Source organism: Phytophthora infestans, genomic scaffold (genome assembly GCF_000142945.1).
Source record: "Phytophthora infestans T30-4 supercont1.19 genomic scaffold, whole genome shotgun sequence".
Classification (NCBI taxonomy): domain Eukaryota; phylum Oomycota; class Peronosporomycetes; order Peronosporales; family Peronosporaceae; genus Phytophthora; species Phytophthora infestans.
The window spans coordinates 1,040,240-1,051,219 of NW_003303740.1; the positions used below are offsets into that span (position 1 = coordinate 1,040,240).

Sequence of the window (10,980 nt, forward strand, 5' to 3'; positions counted from 1 at the left end):
CAACGCGTTTGCCAATTCGCTTTTCTTGTCAGTTTGTAAAACAACATACGCTGTCCAGCTCCTGCTTAGGTGAGCGATTTCATAGTGCAAACACCGAAATGTGTAAAATAAATACTTGTGACTGGTGGCCCGCCTCCGCTTGATATGGATACGCGGCTTTGCGCACAACGTGGAGTTGTTGGAGCATGAAGCACGCACTATGCACCTTACACTAAGATTCAGTTGAGACGAGGCGTTGTCAGTGGACTTGTCGGCAGAAGAATCCATGACGACTCGATTCTTACAATGCTGTTCGCTGCAGCAAAATGAAATGCTACTGGACACCGGTATGCACGGCGCAGCCTTACAGGGACTCGAGGACGGCTTGGTGAGCTCGAGGTAAGTTCGAGAGTAAGCTGTCAAGCCCAGTGCGCTCTGTTTGAGTGCCTTCGTCACTTCTCTCAGCCCGTGCGAGTATTGCTAGGTCGTTATCTAACTGTGCTACAGCTATGCTAACGGACGAACAGCGACATCGTCTCGGCAACGGCAGCGTCCGTTGCAGAACCAACTCACACAGCAACGGTAGCATGCTTTCACTGCAGCACTGCTGCAGGATGAGATGACGTGGCGGCTTGTCCAGGCTTCACCGGCAGCGGTACTGGCAGCAGGACGCGGTGTCCCATCCGGGCTCCGCTGGCCACGTCACCGGCATGGGGCACACAGGAGCCTGCAGTGACGACGGCGCAGGACTCTATGCCTTGGTTGTATCCAGGCGAGAGCACGGTGCAGCGCACCTTCTTCTTCTCGTACGCAGTACGGTACGACGACGGCGCGTCGGATCTCGGGCCTTAAGCGCCAGCAGGCAGGACGCAGGAGCGATGTGGAGCGTAGCTCGCTTCTTGCTCCAAATACGGTACGGTCACCGAGAGCATAGTGCTGCGCACTTGCAGCTCACGTACGGCAGTACATCACATCAGTGGTCCTAAGATGCTGTTGCCCAATTGGTACACATTGCACCGAGGCACTGTGCCACCAGCAGTCTTCGACCCGACATCTCTTCACGATAGTCAACTCCTAGTGTGCTTGTTTGATGCTAGCATTGTGTGGCGTACCTATACCACACATCTAAAAATTGGCCCACTCACCCACAATTATGCGAAATGTGTCGTAAATCACAAATGCTACATAGTGAATACAAGCTATTCACCCACCGCGTCATCCAACGTTTTCGGAAAAATCCGCTGAAGCTCATTTGGCAACAAGCCTTGAAGGAGAGAGAATCTTTCATTACAAGCAACAACAACATGGCGGACAGCGCGTTCAGTGAGGCGGGCAAGAAGGCTGGGCTTGAGGCCTGGCGCATTGAGGATCTAAAGCCTGTGGCCGTGCCAGCCGCCGAGCAGCACAAGCTGTACAGCGGCGACAGCTATATCTTCCTCAAGACGAGCGAGGCGACAACGTACGAACGCACGACCTTTGTCATTAACCCCCCGCCGGATTTTAACCTATCTCTCTGTATTCCTCTCTTTCTACTATGCTAGTGGCTTGACGTGGGACATCCACTTCTGGCTGGGCAAAGAAACGTCCACCGACGAAAGTGGCGTTGCCGCGTACAAGACCGTGGAGCTAGACGACGCACTGGGCGGCGTACCGGTGCAGCACCGCGAGTGCCAGGGCCACGAATCGGTGCGTTTCTATTAGGCGTTGATATTTCCTTGTGGCGTTTGCAACTGAACTATATCTTTGTGTACCTGTATGCAGCCGTTGTTCCTGTCGTACTTTAAGTCCACAGGTCTGCAATACCTCGAGGGAGGTGTGGCCAGTGGCTTCAACGAGGTCAAGCGCGACGAGTACGTGACGCGTCTGTACCGTATCAAGGGTAAGCACACGGTTCGCGTCGAGCAGGTGCCGCTGAAGAGCTCGTCGTTGAGCGTGGACGACGCCTACGTACTCGACGCCGGTCTTGAGCTCTATCTGTACGCCGGCAAGGACGCTAACCGTCTGGAGAAGTCCAAGGCTCTTGAGTTCATCACCAAGACCAGAGAAGCTCGTGGTGGTCGTGCTGACGTCACGTTCATCGACGAAGACCCGGAGAACGTTGCGTTCTGGGCAGCTCTGGGCGGTTTTGAGACTGTGACGCGCTCGGGCGAGACGGACGAGCATCACGAGAATGCAGCCAAGAAGAACACAACGGTACTTCGTGTAAGCGGCGCCACTGACGACAATCTGCAGGTTGCTGACGTCACTCCGTCATCGGGAGTACTCACTAAAGACATCTTGAAGACCGAAGACGTTTTTATCGTTGACGTGGGCAACGAGGTGTTTGTATGGGTGGGCAAGACCGCGTCTGAGAGCGAACGCAAGAACGCGTTGACTGTTGCTGTGCACTACTTGAAGAAGGAAGGTCGGCCGTCTCATACGCCTATTACTCGTGTGGTTGAAGAGGGAGAGACTCCGTTGTTCACTGCCGTGTTCAAGGCATGGACGGAGCCTAAGGTGCTTAAGTTTGGCTATCAACCGAGCAAGGGAGTTGCCAAGATGCAGGATGATAAGCCGGTTGACGTTAAGGCGTTGGTGAAGGCTGCGTCGCAGGATGAGGAGGATATTGGCGTGGATCCGAACGGAGATGGCAACCACCAAGTCACGGTGTGGCGTATCGAGGACCTTGACAAGGTGGAAGTGCCTAAAGAGCAGTATGGACAGTTCTATGATGGCGATAGCTACATTATCCTGCATGTGGTGACACCCTCGAGTGGCAAGCCTAGTCAGGTGATTTACTTCTGGCAGGGACGCTCGTCCACGACGGATGAGAAGGCTGCGTCGGCTCTGTTGGCCACGTTCTTGGACGACAGCATGCACGGTACTCCTGTTCAGGTCCGTGTGACGCAGGGCAAGGAGCCGGCACATTTCCGCGCGTTGTTTAATGGAACGATGATCGTGCACGCCGGCGGCAAGGCCAGTGCATTCACCAACCGTGACGATGAAGATTCGCACGACACAGATGGAGTTTCACTGTACCAGGTGAAGGGGACCAACGAGAAGAACACACTGGCCGTTCAGGTGGACGAGGAGACCTCGAGCCTTACTTCTGGCGACTGCTTTGTGTTGGTGACACCTAGTAAGGTATACGAGTGGCAGGGTAGCGGCAGTAGCTCTGTCGAGCGCGAGATCGCGTCCAGAATTGCCGCAATCCTCAAGAAAAACCGCGATGCCGACGTTGTAGAGGAAGGCAGTGAGTCTGACGAGTTCTGGGAGTTCCTGGGTGGCAAGGGCGAGTACGCTAAGACCAAGTCGTCGTTCGAAGCCCCGCACGAGCCTCGGTTGTTCCAGTGCTCGAACAAGTATGGATACTTCGACGCGCATGAGATCGTCAACTTCGGTCAGGACGATCTCAACACGGACGATGTGTTCATCTTGGACACGTACACGACTCTGTACGTGTGGATTGGAGCTGGTGCTAACGAGCCCGAGAGACGCGAGGCCATGGCTCTCGCTAACAAGTACTTGGCTGTGGTCAAGAGTGATGGTCGTGGCGAGGGCACGCCGATTGTGGCCGTGCACTGCAACAACGAGCCACTTATGTTTACAAGCAACTTCTTGGCTTGGGACGACGAATTTTTCACCAAGAACGAGTTCCTGGACCCGTACAAGGCTCGTTTGCACAAGTTGAAGGAGGAGAAGGAGAAGAACGCCCCTAAGGACCTCCCTGGTACGATCACGAACGAAGATATCCGTGAAAAGGAGACTCCGCAGTCTCCGAAGGCTCCGGCATCGCTTAACGTGGCGGCAAAGGCAGTCCCTGTTCTACCGACGGAGGTTCCTGTCCCGAAGGCCACCCCATCGTCGCCCAAGGTGACGCCGGTGTCACCGAAGGCTGCCGCTCCTCCCGCCCCCGCTTCTGCGAAGGCCACGGGTACCGCAGGCGAGACTTTCACATACGATGAACTGAGGGCTGGCGTTGAGGGGATCGACATTGCTAGAAAGGAGGTAAGCGTACTTCTTTGAGGCTGTTTTTTTTTATCTCATAGTTCTCAGCGCTGACACAAATGATTGTTGACTCTACAGGACTACCTCACGGACGCCGAATTCCACACGGTTATGGAAATGAGCAAGGACGAGTTTGAGAAACTCCCCAAGTGGAAGCAGCAGGCGAAGAAGAAGGAAGTCGACCTCTTCTAAGCTGCAAGACTGTGACTGGGGAGCCTTAATTTTCTCTCGGTCGTGTCGTACATGCTGTGATGTGAAAAAGTTTTCATAGCTTACGTGAAATATAGTAACGAAATACAACATGCAACATTGCAACTGTACATTCGGACTGTTGTTGCTTGGTGCTTAAATGCAACATGGCAACACGACCTTCACTCTGTTGTTGCCGTTTTTGCTTCAAGCTCGACACGACGAACTTTGCCGGATATTCGAACTGCATTGTTACCGAAATTTTTTTTGATACTGAATTCAAATGACGCACTTCGTATCAGACCCAAGATGGCGACAGTGACGCTTGGTACCAAGCTCGCGCCGTTCACGCCGAGCGGTGACGGAGTGCTGGACCATGCGCTCGATCTACTGGCACTCTCGACTGACGACGTGCTGTTCGATCTGGGCTGTGGTGACGCACGGATACTGGTGCACGCTGCAGAGAAGACTGGCGCTAGGTAACGAGGATTGTTAGATGGGAGAATGCGTTGGTGAAATATTTCAACTAAAAGTGACAGGTGTGTTGCGTATGACTGGTGTGTTGCAGGTGCATCGGAGTGGAATACGATGAGGACCTGGTGAAGCGAGCACGGACGCGCGTCAAGGTAGTGACACGCTCGTGTCTCTTGGGTCAGTGTCGAGAACGCAATTTGTACTGATGGATCTCTGCGTTGCAATTAATGCAGGAGCATGGAATGGAGATGTTGGTGGAAATTCAGCATGAAGATGCATTGGCTGTGGATCTCACGCTGGCAACAGCGTTATTCCTGTATCTTGTTCCGCAAGTGAGTGGATCCTATCATGTTGAAGTGGATGCTCAAGGGCTAACGAGTTGCTTGCAGGGGATTAAAATGCTCCTGCCGAAGTATGTCATATTAGCCTATGCGATTGCGTTCTGACGGGTCGTCTAATGTGCTGACGCGGTGTTTCCCAGGCTAGAAGAAGCTCGAAGACTGCATGTGCGCATTGTGACGTACGTGTTTTCAATCCCAGGCTGGAAACCGGACGACCAGCGCACCTACAAGGGCACCAAAGTATGCTTCGCTTGACAAGAGATGAATCTCTTGCTGGAGCTCACGTTTCATCTTTTCCTGTCAGATTTATCTGTACAATTCACCTGCAACCGCCCTCCAACAGTGATTCATTCTGTATCTACACCACAAACACTCCAAGTTATCCTACAACCAAGATCTATCAGACAGTTTCCAAGCCATAGTGTACACCATCGACCGATTCCTTCATTTTGTTTCTGTGTTTTGTGTCTGCCTGTTGCTCAAAAGTATTATCATCTTTTTTTCTGCATCCCTCTTACAGCAACTAGGTTGCAGCTGTAGCTTAGAACTGACGCGTCTTCATCTCCTCCTGGATGGCAATAGCCGACGAGTACGAGTTGGCAGCGTACGTGGCGAAGTTCTGATCCTTGGAGTGCGTGGTCACAATGTACTGACGTGGCACCTCCGGGAATCCCTCAGGACTCGTGTACTGGTGGTGACGGTGGAAGCCAACCTTCTTCTGGGCCGGTAGGTCATCATCCAGCCGCCACTTGGCTCCTTCGGCCACCTTGGACAGGTGAGTCTGCGTTACCGTGAAGTATAAAGGTTAGACCGCCGCGCTGAGAAGAGTTAAAGCAACACAACGCACTAGAGTCTCCTCTTCACCCTGGCTCTTGGGCGCCATGAGCTTCGTGATGAACTCGCCGACCGGGTTGCTCGCCATTATTGTCCTGTGTCTAAGAGCTCTGCACCGCTCGTTGCCGAAATGACCTCTTTAACTGAATAGTATGCGTAATTGAAGGTTATGTGAGACTTACGAAATCTATTTGGTGTGCAGTACACAAATGCAAGTTGAAGCTCGTCGAGTGTAATAATAATAATAAGTGTGAGGTGTATTGTGTTACCCGCCCATACGTGTATGTGCCTGAACTCTAATACCCATTCCCAGCTTGCATGAAATGCCCGGTCAGGTTGTACCTACTCAGCCTGTACCTGCTGAAGCCTCCTTTCGCATTCTTATCGTATTGTTTATGCCTCTCCCTCCGTGTTCCGTCCTCTTTGCCATTTCTGAACGTCTCCCGTTGCCCAGTGCTCCACCTTTAGCCTCAGCTCGTGACCTTGCTCTTCTTCGCTAGCCCCATAAATCACACTCTTGCCTGTGCCCATAGCGTAGTTCGCTAGCCAGTCCGCTGCTTTATTGTACTTCCGATAGTGGTGCTTCCATACTGTCACCTGCCCTTGGTCTGCTAGCCTCCTGGCGATCCTGTACCAAGACTTCAGCCGCTTCGCTTTTGGCTCCTTGCGCCTCTGCATGAGCCCAAGGATCATTGCGCTGTCCCCCACCACCTGCATTCCTCTCCAATTGCGCGCCACGGCTTCCGCCAACAATCTATGCAGTCCCGTGAATTCCGCCACATTGTTCGTCATGCTTCTCTTGCTTAGACATGTAGCTGCGGCCCACGCCACTCTGGGGCGTTCGTCTCTTATCGTCCATTCAACGATCACACTCCCGCTTCCTCCTGGCCCTGGATTTCCTCGTGACCCTCCATCGAAGAAGCCCAGTCGGACTGTTTCGTCTTGTCCGCATCCCCCGCTGTTGCCCCTGTGTGCGCCTGCCCATTTGCTTCTGATCCTCTCCGTCACCATGAGCTTCGCGTACGATGTCGCTGTTAACGGGAAAAGACCGGCCTTATATCGCAGTATCGTGTCTTGCATGACTGTCGTCATGCGTCTTACTTCGCTCTCTACCGTCCGTCTTGCAGTCTGGTCTGAATAGACCTCTGACACCTTCCATCTCCACAATGCTGTGATAGTTGCCGCACATCCCATGGTCTAGAGTGTCGTTGCTACCTCGTGGATGGCGTCCCATCGATCTTCGTTTTCCTTGTTGCCCCAGTCGAGTAGCCATTGAGGAACTTTGCTCATGCTTAAAGAGAAGATATCTTGGGCCACCTGCTCGTTGGCTGCACCATCCGCCTTCGTCGCGGCCATCCCCCATACTTCCAACCATTTGTCCCATAGTGCCCTGGCGTCAGGACACTCCCACGTCGAGTGTAAAGTTGATCTGCGTTAAGTTCACGGGCTTGGACTCAGTGCTTTCACTCTTCTTGGCCTTCTTGAACTACTTCACAGTCACCACACCGCTAGCAATCTCCTTGGACTGCCGCTTGTCTTTCTTCGCGTCATTCTTAGATGTCTGATCAACCTTCATGGGTGTCGACTCGCTGGCTTCCACTTGCTGCATCGCTGACGTCGTCAGTAGGTGCTGCCTTCTGATACTCCTCTTTGGTTTTCGCTTTCTTCTTCTTATCCTCGTCACGTTTGCGTTTTCCCGTGATAGGCTTCTTCTGCTTATTGTCTGAGACCTTCGCTTTCTTCTCCTCCTTAGGTGAAGCAACGTAGCCATGCACACGCTTGTCCAGCACACGAGCGGCATCACGCACAACCAAGTTCGGGAACAGCCGCTTCATCTGGAAGTTGTATTGCTTGTGCTTGGCGTCGAGTTTCTTCGCCTCCTTAATCTGCTTCTTCTCGTCCTCAGAAATGTCGGTCTTCTTGCTTTTCGACTTGCGTTTCTACGTCTTATCGTCATCACTATCACTGTCGTCACTGCCCTCTTCATCGTTCTCACTGCCACTGCTTTCCTCCTCCTCACCAGACATCGGAGCGACCTCCAGCTTCTTTCCGCAGATGGGGTTGCCGATCAAATTCAATTGTCGTAAGATCTCAAGCGAGCTCAAAGCCTCCAGTCCAGACCAATCGTCAATCTAGTTGTGACTCAAATCCAACACTTTGAGATTCTCTGCAACCCATCGCCACAAAGTTAGATCTCTACGAAAAAAAATCATACTGAGCCAACGTTCAGTCTACTTTTTTTTAAAGTTTTCTTATCGATTTTATTGGGGCTCTCCCTACAGTCACCAAGTTTTTCGTTAACCCCCCAACGCCCAACGGTTGTACGTACAGCAGGAATCATGTTGTACGTACAACATGTTAAAAGTTGGGCTATTTTGTTGCAAAATATGGGCAAACTTGAGAATGCACAGGGCTGGGGTTGTTGAGATCAGTCTCTTTGGCAATAAACAATACAGATTTCTCCCCTGGGTTGGTGGCTGAGAGCTCATTTCGAGAAAAGACCTGAAGGAGAGACACGTGTGCACGATGGCCCCGCCTCGAGAAACACGCCGCGAACGCCAGCAGTTCCTGCAACGTCTGGATGGCCGAACTGCGCACGACCGAGAGCGCATCAGGAAGGAGCATGCGGCGTACCTGGCTGGCGAACGAGAGGAGGATGCTGACTTCGGAGAAGATCCAGCACCTACACGCAGCGCGACAGCTCGTCCTCTGCTTCCGGTTCCGATCGGCAAAGATGCCTGTTACGTGCGTGCGCAGCGACGTTTGATCTCGCAACAGCAACGTGCTGTCGCCGCAAAGACGTTGGCAGGCTCCGGCAAGAAACGGTTGGCTGCTAGTAGGGACTTGAGCGACGATGATGAGGACTATGATCCCGATCGGTTCGACGAGGAAGCGGATGCTGATGCAGAAGATGAGCGACTGGATGCAGCAGACTCCCCAGTCAAGACACGGCCGCCAAAGAAGAAGAAGAAGAAGACGGCCGCGGCGACCCCGACCAAGAAGACGACCCCGACCAAGAAGGCGACCCCGACCAAGAAGGCGACCCCGACCAATAAGCCACGAAAACCCACCGCGTCGCAAGTTGCTAAGGCAGCGGCAAAAGCAGCGAGGACAGCAGCTGCCGAATCGCGCTGTGAAGATTCGGCAAATGCCGAGGAACAAGGAAGCATCGCTTTGGCCGAGGCCAGGAAGAGATTAAAGGCGATTGGTGAAGCGAACAAGAAGAGGAGCCGCCAACCAAGTGAGACACCAGAGAGGTACACCATGTTTTATGCTGTCAGATACTACATGTTCTCACGAAGTGTTGTTGTACGCTGTGCAGGTACATACAACATTTGGGACATACAACATGGATACAGCGTCGCTATGCTTTCCCTACAACGTCGTTATCGACAACATGTAAACAACATGAACAGCAGCTAACATATATTGTCTATCGACAGGGGTTCCACCGATCCTCAAGATACGTCAGAAGCACCGTCGCCTCGAACGTTGTCTGCAGCGCCTGCGCCACCCCCGCCTCCTGAATGTCCAGCTCCTGAATGTCCAGCTCCTGAATGTCCAGTTGCAGCACCAGAAGACGATTGGTACGTGGCAAAGTCTTTGATGCTGATTATGTATACTAACGTTGTGCGTATCATAGTGAAAGCTCAGCATCCATTTCCCAGACTCCTGTCCCCGACGCGGCAACCTCTACCCCTGTTTCGCCGACTTCTGCTCCAGCCTCGCTGTGTTCCGCTCCAATTTCACCTGAAAGAACGTCGGTCTCAGCCTCTCCTATCGCTGCCCCCGCTTTCGCTGACGAGTTTGATGCGTTGAACTCTGATTGCGAGGAAACAGAGACCGAGATTACGTTTTACGATGATGATGACGAGTGGAGTCGAGCGAGAAGTGAAGGTGAGGGCTTTGCGTCGGGTGAAGACTACAGTGATGAGGACGATAGTGAGGCTGGATCAGATACTATGAGTGCTGATGGAGAAGCAGCTGGTTCGACACAGCAGTGGAGCGTCTTAGAGAAGCCGGAAATGGTTGATTTTGTGATGGACGATGCCAACATGGCTGCCATGCGAGCTAACGGGTGGAACTTAGGTTCGTGACAATGAGGGGTGTAGCCTCCAACATATTCTAACATGATATGTGATGTATATACAACATGTAGACCCAGACAATTTCCCGCCTGACCAACATTACCCAGGATTATATTCTGGGGAGTATGGACCAACCGACGAGGTACTGGCCCTGACACACTCACCGCTCAAGCTATTCTTCTTTTTCATGCCGAAGAGTTTGTGGAGACAAGTTGCAAAGGAAACCAATCGCTACTTTGTGCAGAACCTCACTTCACGAGTGGAGCGTATGTTCAGCTCGCAGAAGACACCTGCCAAGAAGTCCAAAGAGTGGTTTTTGCATCGCGAGGCCAAGAAGCGGGACGTCAAGCCGCACGAGATACTGCAAGCGCTTGGATTACTGATGGCAAGAATGCTGAACCCTCACCGCCGCAGGTTACGTGATCATTGGGGCACTAATGCAGTGGGAGCTATCCCACGGGGGACGTTCAACGATTTTTTGCCGCAAAACCGCTTTGAACACATCATGGGAAATCTTCACTTCACCAACAACGCAGACACGAGAGCAGCAACTGACCGCGCCTGGAAAGTCAGGTCTATCGTTGAAACGCTGCAAGAAACGTTTCCGTTGGGTTACAAAACGCCGCCGACCATATCATTTGATGAGGGCGTTCTACCTCTGAAGAACCGGAACAATCCTACGCGTCAATATCTCAAGGCGAAGCCTCACAAGTGGGGCACAAAGCTTTTTCTGACGTGTTGTGCAGATACTTCCTACTGTATGAGGTGAGATGACTGCGAGTCCTTGCGGACTCGCGGTTTTTTTTTTGACCAAGTCTATCATGTAGTATCTAATGTTGTATGCTTGTATGCTGTATCCTACAACAAGAAGACTTGAGGTGTATTGTGGCAAAGCGCAGCAGGTCCATGAAGTAGGCAACGTTCCAGACAGTCAGCGATCTGCAGATCCAAACACCGGGCCGTCAGCAGTTATCCGAAACTTGGAAGCTGTCCTGCCACCACCCGAAGATGACGTCTATCACATTGTAGTGACGGATCGATTTTATACGTCAGTTCAACTGGCGTTTCAACTACTACATAGGAATGTC

General features: G+C 52.4%; 4 protein-coding genes across 4 annotated transcripts; 3 read left to right on the forward strand and 1 right to left on the reverse strand.

Moving 5' to 3' along the window:
* Positions 1–310: 310 nt before the first annotated feature.
* On the forward strand, positions 311–831 carry PITG_11068 (uncharacterized protein; the record flags this gene model as incomplete). Its single annotated transcript, XM_002901804.1, has 3 exons — positions 311–378; positions 487–561; positions 633–831. 3 exons carry the CDS (start codon positions 311–313, stop codon positions 829–831), a joined length of 342 nt encoding a protein of 113 aa, XP_002901850.1.
* A 410-nt stretch (positions 832–1,241) lies between these two features.
* Positions 1,242–4,286, forward strand: PITG_11069 (villin-like protein; the record flags this gene model as incomplete). The annotated part of the gene is made up of 4 exons (XM_002901805.1): positions 1,242–1,438; positions 1,521–1,665; positions 1,741–3,966; positions 4,045–4,286. 4 exons carry the CDS (start codon positions 1,284–1,286, stop codon positions 4,156–4,158), a joined length of 2,640 nt encoding a protein of 879 aa, XP_002901851.1.
* A 178-nt stretch (positions 4,287–4,464) lies between these two features.
* Positions 4,465–5,422, forward strand: PITG_11070 (uncharacterized protein; the record flags this gene model as incomplete). The annotated part of the gene is made up of 5 exons (XM_002901806.1): positions 4,465–4,634; positions 4,724–4,775; positions 4,866–4,961; positions 5,019–5,041; positions 5,111–5,422. 5 exons carry the CDS (start codon positions 4,465–4,467, stop codon positions 5,223–5,225), a joined length of 456 nt encoding a protein of 151 aa, XP_002901852.1.
* On the reverse strand, positions 5,390–5,923 carry PITG_11071 (uncharacterized protein; the record flags this gene model as incomplete). The annotated part of the gene is made up of 2 exons (XM_002901807.1): positions 5,390–5,751; positions 5,818–5,923. 2 exons carry the CDS (start codon positions 5,890–5,892, stop codon positions 5,512–5,514), a joined length of 315 nt encoding a protein of 104 aa, XP_002901853.1.
* Positions 5,924–10,980: the final 5,057 nt, after the last annotated feature.